The sequence below is a fragment of the Parasteatoda tepidariorum genome, chromosome 9 (genome assembly GCF_043381705.1).
Source record: "Parasteatoda tepidariorum isolate YZ-2023 chromosome 9, CAS_Ptep_4.0, whole genome shotgun sequence".
Lineage (NCBI taxonomy): Eukaryota > Metazoa > Arthropoda > Arachnida > Araneae > Theridiidae > Parasteatoda > Parasteatoda tepidariorum.
This window is the reverse complement of record NC_092212.1, coordinates 49,715,583-49,733,349: the sequence shown is the minus strand read 5'-3', so window position 1 is coordinate 49,733,349 and position 17,767 is coordinate 49,715,583. Positions and strand designations below refer to the sequence as shown.

The 17,767-nt window shown below is 31.5% G+C and overlaps 1 protein-coding gene across 1 annotated transcript in view; it reads left to right on the top strand.

Moving 5' to 3' along the window:
* Window positions 1–17,767, top strand: part of LOC107440440 (obscurin) — a 285,805-nt gene that overhangs the window by 111,472 nt on the left and 156,566 nt on the right. Inside the window, exons 24-29 of the mRNA XM_071185809.1 lie at window positions 764–936; window positions 3,136–3,241; window positions 5,004–5,182; window positions 7,174–7,279; window positions 8,483–8,664; window positions 15,604–15,715. Coding sequence (XP_071041910.1) covers window positions 764–936; window positions 3,136–3,241; window positions 5,004–5,182; window positions 7,174–7,279; window positions 8,483–8,664; window positions 15,604–15,715 — 858 coding nt within the window. The remainder of the gene's footprint in view (window positions 1–763; window positions 937–3,135; window positions 3,242–5,003; window positions 5,183–7,173; window positions 7,280–8,482; window positions 8,665–15,603; window positions 15,716–17,767) is intronic.

The following is a 17,767-nucleotide window of genomic DNA, read 5'->3' as shown; positions in this document are numbered from 1 at the left end:
GCATAAGTATAGGCTAAAATTGGATAACTCTATAACATTTGTTTTGCTCTATATTATTTATGCTTTGTATTAACAACACACCTAATTATGAGACGCACTACCCGGATGAAGTTATTTGTTCTTTTAAGATTATTGATTTTTAAGTAAAATATGCAAATAAAAACTCACTATTGAAATATTAAATTAACATATTTATGAATAACATAATATTTCCAATTATTTACATAAAAAAACGAATAAGAATTCTTTAAACAAATTTAGAATTCATTTTACCACCATGAAAACCTTTTCTTTATAATTAACTACTTAACGATAAATTTTCTCGTCCTGCAACCTCAAACGAAAATGAAAATTAATTTTGTGATTCTGATAAACTCTTATGAGACATTTTGACTGACAGATTTTAGAATATTCCCAGATGTCCGCAATAGTCCTCATCGTATGCTTATCACCCTTATTGTATGCTTATCACATTAGGTGTGGACATAGCATGTACCTATCAGAGTCAAAAACCCCTTTATAACTGACTATTTTAGTTCTCGAAAAATTTAGAAGTCAAATTATTCTTTTTTTTATTTCCAATGCCCACCTGTGTTGACATTTCGTCAATTCAGGCAGAAATCAAATTATAAACATGTTGATTTTTTTCAAATTCAGAATTTCAATTCAGTAGCTTTAAAAACAAATATGTTATAGGCCAAATGAAACAACTACAAGGTATCTTTAAGATCCAATTACATCCCATATTTTATGTTTATTTCAGGTGCAAGGATGGTCAGGCTTTAGTTCCATCTGAAAGAATTATAATTACATCAGAAGATAAAGTTCAGAAACTAGTTATTAAAAAAGCCAAAGTCGAGAATTCTGGTAATTATTCCTGCATCATCAAAAACGAAAATGGTAGCCAAGGAAGCTATGGAGTTTGCAAAGTAAACTGTAAGTATAACGAAACCATTGATATAAAACAAAAACAATGATCAATTGTATTTACATTTTCGGCACAAAACTCCTAAACCTATGAAGTTATATGCAACTTCTAAAACTATGAGGAGCAATCTAAATAGGTGGTTTTCAATCCCAGTTAGCTATTCCCAAGTTGGCTAACCCAGTGGTCGCCAAACTAAAAAGCTTATGAGCAAATCTTTTTCGGAAAATAAAAACTAATGTCACAATTTTTTTCCCTCGGTGACCAAAAAATATGCTTATTCTTCGTGATGTATTAGTTATATCAAACTTCGAATTCCAATCTATAATCATAAAAATTAGATTAAATGTGAAGAACTAAAGTGAAAAATGTTGCATAAACAGTAATGAATTTTCACTCTTTTTATAGCTGCAGTTTAACCTTTTGCACTATGAGTACTTTAACCTCTTCAAAGCCTAGATAAACATTAGGATACCCCACCAAATGCAGAATACTCTCAACCCGGAAAAAATTAAAAAGCGGGAGCGAAATTTTTGCAAGACTGCTTAAAATTTCATAAAGCTAACTGCCGATTAATTTTATAAAATAAGTTTCGAAGTTTTCACATCACGCTGAATGAAAGGAAAATATTTTTATCAGATACGAATACTTCAAAGTATTTTTTTTTCAAACTTTAGCTACATCCTGTAAAACAATTTATAAGCCGAGCTTGGTCAGAGCATATCGCTCATTGGCTGCAATAGCGGCACAACTCAAAAAATCATGTTTTGAGATAACTGGGTTTAAAGTTTTCATTGCTAAGGAAAATGCATAAGAAATGCTTTAGTTTACTTAAACGAAGATCACCTTCAAGTTGAATTATGAGTTGTGGTAGCATTGCTGCTGAAAAGAATGTGTATTTTCCTATTGACACCTGTTCTTAGTCCAAAACGCGTGTTTTTTAGTTGTGCCACTATTGCGATCCATAAGCGATATCAGGCCTGAAGAAGTTAGTTAACATGTTGTTTGAACTAATGTAAACGCTAAATCATCGAAACTGTATAGTAAAATACTTTTTTAAAAATTCATAAAATTAATGTCAACAACGCCAATGTGAATTTGGGTATGGAGTACCTTTTCTTTCTTTCTTTATTTATAAAAAATTGGGCACCTGGGCCGCGCAGAAGGCCCATATCCCATAAATCATGAAATAGAATAGAAAGTTAAAATAAAAGACAGTTTGAGTTCAGCAGTCTATGGGGTGGCAGAGATGCCAACTTGCTCCGGACTGCGGATACATATTTTCGAGTGGTAGTTTTTTAAATATAAAAATTTTAAATTTAAGAATGATAATTTTTGATGTCCAGTCAGAAGGCACATTGAACTGCAAAGAGTTAACACACGTTACCATAGCATTCACAAAATGCTAGATTAAAAAAAAACTTGCAAACAATATAAATCTGATAAATGAGAAAAAAATTGGGAAAAAATATCGTTTCTTTTTTCTTAAATTTAGAATTCATATTAACTTAATGAGTACCATAATTATAAATTAATGTGTACTATAAATATACGACTTTTTCAGGAACTATTAAACCCATTTCACTCAAATTTTTTATTCTGCCATGTGAAATTACATACTTTAAAATTATGTAAAAACTGTATACCCTTCAATTCAAAATTCTTTTGACAATTATTTGATAAAATAATAAATATTTACCAAAGTTTATTTTTTGCATTGTATTATCTTTGGATAAACGAATTTTATAATTGTGTACCCAAATTTATCAATTCGATTAAAAAGTTCTCTAGATAAGGAGAAATACGAAAAAAAGTAAAATTAACATTAAGACGCCCAAACTTTGAACCACTCTCCTGACCAAACTATTGAGACCATATTTCCCAGATTGCGGACGCCCCCTATAGTTTAGGGGTCAGAAATCGAGAAAAAGGTATGTTTATTCAGTGAAAGTACGTTTTTGTGTCTCATTTCGTAACTTAAAATATCGTCTGCACTGAATAATTAGCCTATTCGAGATCAGCCCTCGAACCATTAAGATTGAGTCCGAGAATGTGATGATCCGATCATTAGATAAAAAGTTATTCTGGGTGGTCCGTTTTTTTTTCTTTGGTGCATTGTACAATATTAATGTTGTTTTCACCATTTCTTATCTATAAATTATATCAGATAATGTTTATGAATTATAAAACGTTCTATTTAATTTTGTCAGCCCCTGCCAAATTTATTAAAGGATTGAATGACATCACCATCAACGCTGGAGAAGATGCCAAGTTATCAGTTGCTATTTCAGGAGATCCAAGTCCAGTTGTCAAATGGTAAGATTTTCCAAACATGGCTATAAAGATATTTAATTTTACACACAATATTATAAGATTTCGATAAAATTGGATTTAAAGAAGATAGTAATGATAAATAACACCTTATGAATATTGCATGCCCACACCTGTTTCCTTCGATTTTCAACCCCCGTGTTTACTTCTTATTCCTCATTGTTTTTATTTCTCTCCTTAAATGTTTATGTTTTTCAAAAATAAACTAATATAATTTTGTTAATNATAAAATTGGATTTAAAGAAGACACCTTATGAATATTGCATGCCCACACCTGTTTTCTTCGATTTTCAACCCCCGTGTTTACTTCTTATTCCTCATTGTTTTTATTTCTCTCCTTAAATGTTTATGTTTTTCAAAAATAAACTAATATAATTTTGTTAATAAAAACATTATTATTTTAATTTTATGGACGAACATTATGCTAGTATATTAATCATAATAAAATGGATGATTTAATCTTTGGACTGTTTTTGTTTTTTTTTTGGTTACCTCTAACATCAGTTCAAGATCGAGCTTAAAAAACAAAGACATCGATCAAGAAAAATCAAATTTCCTAGAAATTATTTAAGTAAAAAAATGAGAGAAAACATTAGTTTTTGTTTTAAGTATTATGTGAGAGAAAAGTATTATTTCATGGATAAAAAGGGAGGAAAATTTAACGAAAAAGCACTTAAAATTGAATTCAGGGCAAAAACTCGAGTTTAGTTTGTAAAATAAAAATTCTCCTTTTAGTACGTGAAATTTCAAATCTGTAGTTGCATTTCTGCAGGCGTCTGTCTGTAAGGCATTTTTTACAACAAGTTTAATAGTCAATAGTTCTGCAAATAATTAACAAATGCCAATTTTCTATTCCTTCTGTATTGTCTGTACATTTTTCTATATAATTTCATAAATGACCTTTTCTAAGTTTAATAGTGATTGCACGGCTAAGCAAACTATAACGTGAAATTAAATACCTACAACAGCGTTAGCGACGGTAGCTTCGCTTACGATTTTTTAACATGCTAAAAGGCACCATTTTCTGCTCGCTCCGTTCGCCAATCTCCGTAACTGATTACCATTTATCATTGATCATTTCTACTTAAACGTCAATATTTCCCACCAAAAGACAAAAATTTTTGGTTTTTAAATATTCATTTATTGTATCTTTATGTAAGAGGATTTCATTATTGTGTTAACCGTAATGGAATAGATTGTTATTTATATTTGGAAAATAATCATCTGTACTTGAAAAAAAAAACCTAAGGATTAGAGATTGTGAGATTCACAACGAAGAAATAAATGAGAAGTAATTGACATTGGAATTCAATCTAATGAATACTCATACAAATCTTTAGAATATATTTTTAGAATATATCTTTAGAATGCATCTAGAATATAATCATCTGATAAACTTTGGAGAGGAGAATATGGTCCTTCAAAATTATTCTATTCATAAAAAACAATAAATTTTTTTTCTTGAAGTTTTAAAACTAAACTGATAAATGGTTAATAAGAACCAAAATAAAAAAAAATAGTTTCAAATTAATTGTCGCTGAAATTACTGTTTTTTGATTGTTAGAGAGGTAAAAATTTGAATTTTTTCTCTCTATTTTCTCCTTGCATATATAGTATTGCACCTATAAAGAGATTCGACGTTATTGCATTTGATAGATAAGACCTCATGATTTTAGTTCATTTTATTGTTAAGCAATTATTGATACTTGTTTAACTTTGTAAAAGAATTTATTATCTTAATATTTAGGAAAAAAGATGGAAAAGATATCGAAACTCGCATTACAGAAAAGAAAGAAAATGATTCTACTTACACTCTTACTATTAAAAAAACCAAAACTGAAGATTCTGGTGAATATGTGTGCGAAATTAGTAACGAACATGGCAAAGACACAACGAAAAGCAATTTAACAGTGAAAGAAAAATCAAGTAAGTCAAAGTGAATATAATAGAAGGAACTAAAATGTTATTTAGAAAACGCAAATTTCTATGTTTGGAAGAGTTAGAGATGTCCAATAATATCCCACTTGATTTTATCGTACATTTTTATATTTAGAAACTCGAAAACGCTTTCGATAATATTTCTTATTTTTTTACGATTACTTTAACAACTTTTCAGTGCAGCTCAGTTTTCTAAAATTTAATTCAAGAGGTTAGAATTTGCGCTGCATATGAAAAAAGCAAAATAATGTGAATCAAGCACAAAAAACTGCACACGTGAATGTAAAATTTTGTGTGAGGAAGGCTCTTTTTCATGGAACAGAAACTATTGTATGTCTGTTTCTGAGACATTATTTATACTTTATTTACGTTGTTTAGTTTTATACACATGGGCCGGGATAGCCTGGTTGGTAACCTGGTTTGAGCCGTTGTCCAAGAGATCGTGAATTCAATCCCTGCCAGCTGAAGTTATAGTATATGGTGTCTGGAGCACGTTAAATCTGTCGGGTCACAACATCCTCCTCTGTTCCAGAACAAATTAATACATCTGGGGGTACTGAAATGGAGAGTGATCGTTCTCTGATTCTGGACAAAATTACGATCTGTGGAAGTATGAATAGTCCACCGTATAAACGGGTTGTGACGTGTTTGTGGCTAAGTCGTATTCTTGGCCATAGATGGCGCAACTGAAAAACAAGAAACACACCCTCTGTCTTAAATTCGCTTGGTTTCACCAAGCAGGCTTGCTGGAATTGACAAGTGGTAGAAACAACAACGACAGTTTTTGACAGCTACATTTGAGGTTTCTGTGAAATAAATCTCTCAGTAGTAGTAAACTGGAAATTTTAAAACAAGAGAGGAAATTCTTAAGCTTCTGCTAGGACTTAAATGTATAATAAACCAAAGTTTATTATACATTTAAGTCCTAGTTATTAGTAGTCTATCTGTTTTAATTTGGACGAAATTCTTATAATTCAATTGTATTATTTATGCAAAACACTGGAGAGTATTTTTTTTCTGTTGCGTGACATTTTAATATATTTGAATCACTTATTTCATATGTGTAATAGATATTTCTCTTCAAGCCACAGTTTTTATGCAATTTAATAATATATTCCTAATCGAGATTTTTTTTAAAAATTCACTCGAGTAAATTCTAAGTGTCCTTACTTCTATGCTACGTAGGGAGTAGTAGGAAAAGACGATAATACATTTAAGTTAATGATGCAAAACGTTATGGTCATTTTTTTTGCTGTTGCCTCAAGTGTTTTTTGAAGAAGCAGGAAAGCGTATATTTATCGAACGAAACTAATTTCAAATCCCAACATCTCATTAGATCAAACCATGTACTTGCATGAATGCAACACATATGTTGTCCATGTTACTTCCATTATGAGATATTCTTCTCTGAAACTACGGAAATTCCGCAGTAATTGGAAGGTATGGAATTATATCCAAAAATTGGTTAACATCAATAGAAAAAGTGGCTGATTCTTTCCTTTATTGGTAACTAATATAAAAAAAATTCAAGAAACTAAATTACATAGTTAGATCTAATAGTAAGTTAAACTTATATTTCTATAACTATATTTCTGTTACTACCTGTAATCTTTAGAAGGGTTCACAAATAAAGCCGACGATGTTATTTATCAGAATTTTACTGATCTCAGCTATATTGCTTAAAACCTCTCTGCTTTTAACTTTTAACTTATACTTTATTTGATAAGAAAACACTGCAAACATACCTTCGAAGTTCACCAAACATAAATGGTACTTTCTGAATAACTTTTAACCTAACTATGGGATTCTTTCGGTACAAAAATTCAAGCTTTATGGTTTGAGTATGTTTATAAATAAATGCGAATAATGAATTAAATTACAAAAATAAAAACAATAAGGATGTTTTTTTTTAAAAGAACTTTTATTTGTTGGATTTTTTTCAAAGCAGGTTTTATTTATTATTTTTTTATCCATTTCAGCTAAGCCAAGTTTCAAAAAAGGTTTGAAAGATATTGAGGTGACAGAAAATGAGGATATCAAACTGGAAGTTACTGTGGATGGTTCTCCAAAACCAACATTAAAATGGTAAACTTATTTTATTTCAATGCATTTTTAATAATTCAAATAAACTTATTGCTCTTCTGCACTGACTTTTAAATATTAATTTGAAAGTGAGTGCAGATGTGTATATATNAAATAAAGCTTTGCACTGATATGACTCAGCTGGTGGAGAAGTTGTCAAAATTACTTATATTTGAAGAGCTCAGTGGAAGAAGTGACATTTTCAGAGGAGCTGTAATAAAAGTAAAAGGAAAAAAAAGTCCTATTTTAGTATAGATTTATTAGAAGGCGGGGATAATAATTATTCGCCTTATTTTATTTACGGGGAGATCTGATGCCTATAGTTTCACTAAAATTAATGCATCTACAGTATAACGAAAAGGGAAATCTAATTTAATTGAAATAAAAAATCCTACTTACTTTAATTGAAATAAAAATCATGTAAGCATACTCAAAGTGAATGTGGATAAATTATGAGTTATGTTTAAATAAAAGTGAGAGCAAAAAGAATTTTGTTACATTAAACATATCTATATAATTGCGATCCTAATTGATAAATATTTCTGAAAATGTCACTTACCTGGTTCTTTCACTAAATTCTTTATAAATGGAAGGGGAGATGTGAATCAAAATTTCTCAAGTGTAGCAGGAAATATTGGAACTTAAAATTTTAATGAATCTATAAGCGTTAAATGGGCTTTTATATGTTTGTATTTAGTCACGGGTTTACCAAAAACATCCATTTAGTTATAAGCAATGCAATTCTTCTCACTTATTTATTAAAAAAATTATATCTCAAGCTTTGATAAAAGGAATTGAATAAAAATGTCAGGTATGTGAAAGACTAAGTGCTTTTCAAAGAAAATATATTAACTACTTAATGTTAGAAACATATTAATAGTATTGAAGGAAGATTTCTTGAATTTTGAATTAAAAAAATGCTCTCACATATAGAAAGATAAATTGAAAACAGTGTAAAATAGTGAATATATATGAACATTAATAAAGACAAAATATTTGTCCTCACATAAAAAAACAAACGTTATGACATATACGACACATTATGAATATATTTTGTGACAATTAGAATTATGTTAGATTTGCGCTATTATTGCACATTGTTTCATAAAAAAATCATTAATTTTATCAAAGTTAAGAAATTTTTACTTTTTATTACATTTATTTGACTTAAATTTGATAGATAATTTATAAAACTTCTCTTTGCAGGTCAAAGGACGGCAATGAATTAAAAATAGATGGAAAACACGTGCAAGTGAAAAAAGAAGAATCAGAAGACACAGAAACTGTAATTATTCGAAAAACTACAACTGAAGATTCCGGGACGTATTCATGCACTGTAACTAATACAGAAGGATCTGAAACTACCACCAGTGAAGTAGTTGTTAAAGGTAAACATGCGTTTAACATATTTTCATAGCAATATGACTTTTTTTCGGAATTTAAGTACTTTATTTATCATTAAATTTAAAAAGATATCATTCGAATGATTTAAAATAATTAAAATAAATATAATTACTATAGTTCGTGAAAAATTCTGTAAATAATAAGTCAAAATTTGTCAAGTGTCACGAGAAAAAAAGAAAGTTGCACTTGATGAAGTCGTCGAAAGTCTCTGAGAAGTCATCGAAAAAAAGTTACCTCTAAGACTTACAACTTCTATTTCTTTTTCCGAAAAAGAAACTCGCCATGCCTAATGCATATAACCTTTATAATCAATTTATCGTGGACACCAAATAGATGGATCAATATCACCCAAACAACACAAGAACAGATAGAAGAGAGATATAACACATATGTCCCAAGCGGATTTGAACCCGAATTCTTCCTTATTAGAGACAAACTTCATGACCACCATACACACGGTCGTCTTAAGTCATGACTTTATTTTCGATCCTCTAGTCTTCAATTTATAGTTTGTCTAACCTAAGAACTCCTCCCGCCACAAAGTCTGAGGTAGGGTGGTGCTATGGAAACAAGAATGGCGCATTTTAGGGAGGGTAGCTTCACTCTAGGACTAACACAATCGACCGAAGAAAGAGATTCCCTTTCTCTAGCCGACCCGACCCGAGCCGAAACCACTCCAAAACAGTGACCTAGCACCCCTACTTGAAATAGTCATACCTCGTTACCATAGTCACCACCACAAGTTCAGACGATTGCCTGGGGGACAAACTATTGTTAATCATTCAAGTTATTAATCTTCCACAATGCCCTGTGATGAGATTACGAGTCGAGCAAACATTTTAGTCATACATTTGAGAATTTGCGTTTTGTCACAAATTACGTGACGAAATAATTCTCCAAATTAATGAAAAACAGCTCAAAGATTGCTAAATCGTCAAAAGTGTTTTATTTCTGAGAGAGTAATCAAATTTTTAATTCCTGATAAATTATGCAAATTGACCTTATTCTAAGTGTTATTCTGCTACCACGTTAAACACTGTGGCAAAAAATGTAAAAATGAGAAATCCTGCTCTTCGAATACGTAGAACTGCTCGGTGTGGTGTGCTAAACCAGAAAAACAACATACTTTCTCAGGTTTAGCTGAGCATCATATGTTCTAAGATACGGCGCATGCGCATTTATTAAAATGTAGCCAGTAGCATGGTTGAAAGCTCTTATATAGCAAGACGGAAAAGAGCATCTACTGGTACGTAAGACATTTCATTCTATAATTTTTTCCGAGAAGAATAAAATGTTTGTAACTATCGAGATTTCTTTTATAATTTCAGCATAAATAAAAAACTGCTTCTTTTCTAAGATAAAGTAGATCATTTCCACATCACTCCTTAAAAAACTCAAAACATGCCAGAACAAAATCCTCAGGAAAATAACAAAAGCAAGATGGTTTATCCGCAATAAAAAAATACATCGCGACCTCAACATAGATTCTTTAGATCATCACATTGCAAAGCTAAATTTCAGATTTTTTGAAAAAACCATTAATTGTGACACCGCAGGATTCAACGAAATTTTTACTTTTAAAAACTTAAGAGAAGACATAAACCTCAGGCCGATGGCAGCTTACTTTTGTAATGACATAATTTTATCTAAAATTCAAAATATAGAACCGTTCAAAAATATTTGTTTGTAAAACCGAAAAATATTTGTTCTTTTGTTTTATTTATGTGTAAGTAGGGAAAAAAAATTTATTCCTTTTTATTTAAATTATTAATAGAATACAATTGCTACCACAAGGAAAAGTATTCTCTGCTGATACGAAAATTTAGTAGTAGTTGGCTGGTATATGTTCAAAGCGACTTTTATGAAATTAATGTTGTAGGAAATAGCAATCAATTAGTTTAAAGCGAATGTGCTATTATTTTTGTTGTGGAACCACGCATGCATCGTGGAATAAAATTAAGTCGATAGATAAAGAAAAATGCGAAAAGATAAGTAGTTCTGAACTACTTTCAATGCCTTTTTTTTGACAAAGATAATTTATAAAAACAGGAAAAGATATAATTTTAAACAAATCAAAAAAAATGAATGAGTAGATTCGGAAAAGGCTTAGTAAAGAGTTTTTCGTTTTAGTAAATGACATCTTAGATTCAAGAAATTAAGTCAGGGAGACATCAAAGACGCCAACTGCTCCACATTCGACAAAATATTGAAAAAAAACGGTGAAGAACTTAACCTAAATGTGCAAATTGTTTTTTTAATTTGGCAACTTTTTTAGAGACTCATCACCTTTAACCCCTTGGGGAGGGGTGATACAGAAAAGCATTCGTACAAAATCAGGATCAGGACGTAATTAAATAAAAAACGGTAACTTAAATGTAGTCGGTTCTAATTTGACAGACTTACTTTGCTTTTACTTTAATTATTGCTAGTTTAATCATTTATATAATCAATGCTAATTCAAAGTATAACTAAATAGTTTTATTTTGAACAAAGTAATGGTGAATTAAATAAATCAAACAATTCTAACCCCACCCACAAATAAACTGCTAAAGAACTACTTTGGTTACCAGTTTTATCTTTTTACCCTTATTGATACGGTTTTATGTTGGCACGTATTTGTGACAGTCGGCGCGAAAGGGTTAAGGTACCAAAGTGGCGTATTATATAAGCCGTTGAATTATTTAGAAGTAGTGGCGAGTAAATACCCTATAAGGCGTATTTACTTAACCAAGAATCATACATTAAAAGACTATCACTCGAAAACATACATTAGCTTTCAGGATCAAGTTAGCATCTCTGAAAGATATACAAAACACTCTCAAATGGAGATTAAATTGATTTTATTGTTTTTACTTAATTCTACTTACGGTACATTAGGCAGCTTTGTTGTTTTTGTTTTCCTGTCTGAAAACTACTTTCCAATGTGTATAGTTTTTGACTAAAACTTTGACTAGAATNGTTAGCTTGTTTTTTACGGTTATTAATTATTTTTTTAGTATTAATTTTTAATTTTTTTATTAATAATTGTTTATTATTTTGTTTGTTCTTTGTGAATTTTAATTTAATTGTTACATATGCTTCATAGCGTAATAACATTTGTGTAATAACAATTCATAGGGTAACAACAATTGTGATCGGTGGAGTGCCCAAAATATCGTGTCGCGTGCCATAAATGGCACGCGTGCTATTGGTTCGCCATCCCTGGCCTATTGCATATAACCTTTATAATCAATTTATCGTGGGCACCACATAGATGGATCAATATCACCCAAACAACACAAGAACAGATAGAAGAGAGATATAACAACATATGTCCTAAGCGGGATTTGAACCCGAAATCTTCTTTATTAGAGGCAAACTTCATGACCACCATACACACTGTCGTCTTAAGTCACGACTTTATTTTCGATCCTCTAGTCATCTAGATATAGTTTGTCTAAGCTAAGAACTCCTCCCGCCACACAGTCTGAGGCAGTTTGGTGCTATGGAAACAAGAATGGCGCATTTTAGGGAGGATAGCTTCACTCTAGGACTAACACAATAGACCGAAGAAAGAGATTCCCTTTCTCTCGCCGATCCGAGCCGAAACCACCCCAAACCAGTGACCCCGCACTCCTACTTGAAATAGTCATACCTCGTTACCATAGTCACTACCACAAGTTCAGAGGAATGCCTGGGGGAGTTCTTATTTTAGACAAACTATTGTTAATCATTCAAGTTAATAATCTTTCACAATGCCCTGTGATGAAATTGCGAGTCAAGGAAACATTTTCGTCATATATTTTAGTGTTTGCGTTTTGTCACAAATTACGTGACGAAATGATTCTCCAAATTAATGAAAAACAGCTCAAAGATTGCTAAATCTTCAAAAGTGTTTTATTTTTGAGAGAGTAATCAAATTTTTAATTCGTGATAAATTTAACACGTTCACGCCGGGGTGACCCACCGGTGGGTCAAGCTAGATTGTCTCATCTTGGCAGCTGACCGGAGTAAAAACTGAGTAAAACCAGAGTAAAAACTTTAATTTACTTACAGTGAATTGTCATTGTTGAGAATAGATTAACTTCCCCGAATATTATCTAATATTGAAATAGTTCTTCTACCAGTATTTTCTCTTTTCCCGGCGTGAACGTGTTAGGCAAATTGACCTTATTCTAAGTGTTATTCTGCTACCACTTTGAACACTGTGGCGAAAAATGTAAGAATGAGAAATCCTGCTCTTCGAATACGTAACTAACGTAGAGAACTGCTCGGTGTGGTATGCTATACCAGAAAACCTACTCAGGTTTAGCTAAGCATCATATGTACTAAGATACGGCGCATGCGCATTCATTAAAATGTGGCCAGTAGCATGGCTGAAAGCTCTTATATAGCAAGACGGAAAAGAGCATCTACTGGTACGTAAGGCATTTCATTCTATAATTTTTTTTGAGAAGAATAAAATGTTTGTAACTATCAAGATTTCTCTTTCAGCATAAATAAAAAACTGCTTCTTTTCCAAGATAAAGTAGATATTGTTGAATAGTTTAAAAAAGGAATAAGTAAACTCCTCCCGAAAAATAGCTATAATTGAAATGGTTTAACTACCAGGCTTTCCTGTTTTCCGTCTCGCTTTCACTCCTGGCCAGTAGAGAGAAAGCGATTGCAGGTTTGAAATCAGCAACGCAAAAGTACCTAAGAACCGTTCAAAAAACTTGGACAACCGAAAAATATTTGTTCTTTAGTTTTATTTATGTGTAAATAAGGAAAAAAAATTTTCATTCTTTTTTATTTAAATTATTAATAGAATACAATTGCTACCGCAAGGAAAAGTATTCTCTGCTGATACGGAAATTTAGTAGTAGTTGGCTGGTATGTGTTCAAAGCGACTTTTATGAAATTAATGTTATAGGAAATAGCAATCAATTAGTTTAAAGCAAATGTGCTCTTATTTTTGTTGTGAAACCACGCATGCATCGTGGAATAAAATTAAGTCGATAGATAAAGAAAAATGCGAAAAGATAAGTAGTTATGAATTACTTTCAATGCCTTTTTTTTGACAAAGATAATTTATAAAAACAGGAAATATTCTAATTTTAAACTAATAAAAAAAATGAATGAGTAAATTTGGAAATGGCGTAGTAAAGAGTTTTTCGTTTTAGTAAATGACATCTTAGATTCAAGAAATTACGTCAGGGAGACATCAAAGACGCCAACTGCTCCGCATTCGACAAAATATTGAAAAAAAAAACGGTTAAGAACTTAACTGAAATAGGCAATTTTTTTTTTTTTGATTTGGCAACTTTTTTTAGAGACTCATCACCTTTAACCCCTTGGGGACGGGTGATATAGAAAAGCATTCGTACAAAATCAGGATCAGGACGTAATTAGATTAAAAACGGTAACTTAAATGTAGTCGTTTCTAATTTGACAGACTTACTTTGCTTTTACTTTAATTATTGCTAGTTTAATCATTTATATAATCAATGTTAATTCAAAGTATAACTAAATGGTTTTATTTTGAACAAAGTAATGGTGAATTAAATAAATCAAACAATTATAACCCCACCCACAAATAAACTCCTAAAGAACTACTTTAGTTACCAGTTTTATCTTTTTACCCTTATTGATACTGTTTTATGCCGGCACCTATTTGTGACAGTCGGCGCGAAAGGGTTAAGGTACCAAAGTGGCGTATTATATAAGCCGTTGAATTATTTAGAAGTAGTGGCGAGTAAATACCCTATAAGGCGTATTTACTTAACCAAGAATCATACATTAAAAGACTATCACTCGAAAACATACATTAGCTTTCAGGATCAAGTTAGCATCTCTGAAAGATATACAAAACACTCTCAAATGGAGATTAAATTGATTTTATTGTTTTTACTTAATTCTACTTACGGTACATTAGGCAGCTTTGTTGTTTTTGTTTTCCTGTCTGAAAACTACTTTCCAATGTGTATAGTTTTTGACTAAAACTTTGACTAGAATGGAATTTGACTTTTGACACCCCGTGACTGAATGGTAGTGCTTCTCGATTCTATGCCACAAGTTCGGGGTTTTATCCTCGAACTGGTAGGGTTAACTCAGCCTTTCATCCCCGCAGTGGATCGATAAAATGAGTACCAAACGTGCTTGGGGTTGCAAAACACTAGAGGTTCCACCTACGGCTCACCACTCAACCGGAGCATCTGCGTCTGCACCTCGGAGCCTAAGGTTAAGAATACAGGGATGGGCACAGTAGGCATTAGCCAGCATGAGCTGTCGTGCCACTGACTTTAATTTGACTAGAATTGTAAAAATATACATAAGTTATGACTATTAGGGAATATATTGCATAATACTGTTACTACAATTGTATTTGTCCCCTTACCTTGAAAGACAAGACAATTAATAACAGTGTCTAAGTTTAACCAGTTTTTTTTCCGTGTTGCATTAAAATATCTGAAAAGGCAGTCATGTAGCAAACTTTTAAATTAAAAAATGATTTGAATATTAATAATACATTTGTTTACCTAAGCTTTTTTTAATACTTTCGTTGCCGATCATGTGATACCCCTCTTCAGTAAATTCTTTCTTACAATCGCGTGGTATCGCTCTTGAGTAAATTCTTACCTCCAATCACGTGCTATCGCTCTTAACTAAATTCTTCCCTATAACCACGTGACACAGCTCTTGACTGAACTCTTTCCTACAATCACGTGATATCGTATTTGATTAAATTCTTCCCTACAGTTTGTATCAATAAAACACATCAAGTGGAAGAAAAATGCACATTATCATCAAACTATTTTTATAGAAAGTATTGTGTTTTCTCGTGATAATAACATATTGTATACTGAAATAACATTATTGTTTAAAATTTAAGATCATCTGATTTCATGATTTTTATTTTACCTTTTCAAAAACTAAAATTTGAAAAATAGCTATTTAATTTTCAGAAGAAGAAACTGCTCCTTCCATTACAAAGAAGTTGGAGGATATATCTGTAACCGAAGGGGAAACTGTAGAGTTTTCAGTCAAATTTTCCGGCAAAAAGACGAAAGTTATCTGGTAAGTACTCAACCAATTATGTTGCTTTTGGTAAACTGATTTCGATATTTCTCCTCCGGAGAGGCACAACTACTTCTTGCGTAAAAGATATTGTTAAAACTTTTAAAAGAATCCAGAAAATAAAACAACAAGAAAATATAATCTTGACTTCGGCTCACACGATTATATCCGCAAAACAGTGCTTTTTAATGCTGTATTAATACAGCCAAAGCAAAATACATAAATACATTAGTTACACAATTGTATTGGTATTTTTTGCTTTTGCCCAAACGAGGCAATCCACACTATTGTATTGATGTATTTTGCTTTGGTTATATTTATAGAATATTAGAAAGCACTCTTTTATTCACATAATCGTATGAGCTGAAGACAAGATTGCATGTTATCGTTGTTTTTTCTGCATTAATAGTTTAATTACTTTTTTTTAAAATTTAAAAATTTTCATTATTTTTTCATTATAATTTTTTTACATTCTTTTTTCAAAATTTTTTTTCCCTTTCTTCTTTGTTTCATACTCCTTTTTTTTCCTTTCAATTTTCGGGGCTTGTTACTCTTTCTCAGGTAGAACTACAGTCAAACCCCGCTATAGTGAACATGGTTTATAGTGAACTCCCGGATATAGTGAACGAAATGTTCGGTCCCGTGCCTTGCTATACCCGTATAATGTTATTTTTCGTGGATATAATGAACCAAAAAAGCGATGAAGTTGGATATAATGAACTTTTTTCTGTCTTCGACTGATTTTTTTCTTCATTTTTTTGTAATAATTTCGAAATTTCTACTTCAAAATAAATACATGTACCGATTTTTAAAACCATCTATAGTGGAGAAGGTAGCGATAAGCATTTTTTTCTTGTTTGCTTCTTTTATCTTACTTTCCCATCCCTAAACAAATCAAGTTGATGTTTCCAATCCAGGCAGATGATGCACCTGTAAGGTGTCAGTGGGATCAATATGCATTTTCTGTCAGAGGGAATGAGTAATTATTCATTATTGGTCAAAGAGTTGGACACTAATATGTGTTGATAAGGCCCTCATTTCAACTCCTTTTTGCTCTCAGTGCAGTTAAAAAAAGCCTGCAAACAAGTGTCTCAAATTTAACTATGGCGAGCAGTAAACGCAAAATGTTCTCCATTGATGATAAAATGGGCATAGTCAGAAAAATTGAAAATGGATGTAATCAAGCTGATATTTGCAGGGAATATAAACTATCCAAATCTACAGTTCGTAACATATGGAAAAGTAGGCAATTAACAACTTCTGCTCATGAAAAAAATTTAAATGGCAGAAAAAAGTTGAGAAAAGCAGATCACAAGGATGTTGAAGAAGCATTACTGAAGTGGTTCAGCATTCAAAGAAGCCGCAATCTTCCAGTATCTGGACAAATGTCGATGAATTTGCTAAGCGATTTTATGAGATTACTTTTATGTGCTTGCTCGAATGGCAGATTAGACAAGTTTAAAAAGTGGACTAACAGAAATTCAGGAAAAATTATCTGAGAGTCGGGAAATGTTTCCATATCTGATGTTGAGGAATGCTCAACAGCTAAAGATTACTAATTATTTTTTTTGTACGCAGGACGAAGAGTAATAAAAAAAAACAAATTTTTTGCTACTACGTAATATTTTTCAGTCATTTATTTGAATAACGTGTAATAAAAGGGAGGAGTTTGGGAACCATTAGTGAAATTGCCCGCATAACGGATATAGTGAACTCCCGGTTATAGTGAACCAAAATTTCGGTCCCTTGAAGGTTCACTATAGCGGGGTTTGACTGTATTTCTTTCACCATGGCTTCAAGCGCTTTTACGACTTTTTTTAGTGGTAGTGGAGTAATATCTGAATAAATGTATAAAGTTTGCGGCCTTAGTTTAAGTTATAAACCAGCCAATTTTTCATAAGGCAATCATGGGAAAAGTGTATTATGGGTAAAAGGAAGATATTAAAGTTATATAAAGAAAAGTAGGTTTCATTTTTGTGTAGAGTGTGGAAAAAATTAATGTTTCTCTGCTGAAACTAGCATAGAATCTTCTCCAGTTTTGGATGTCAATGA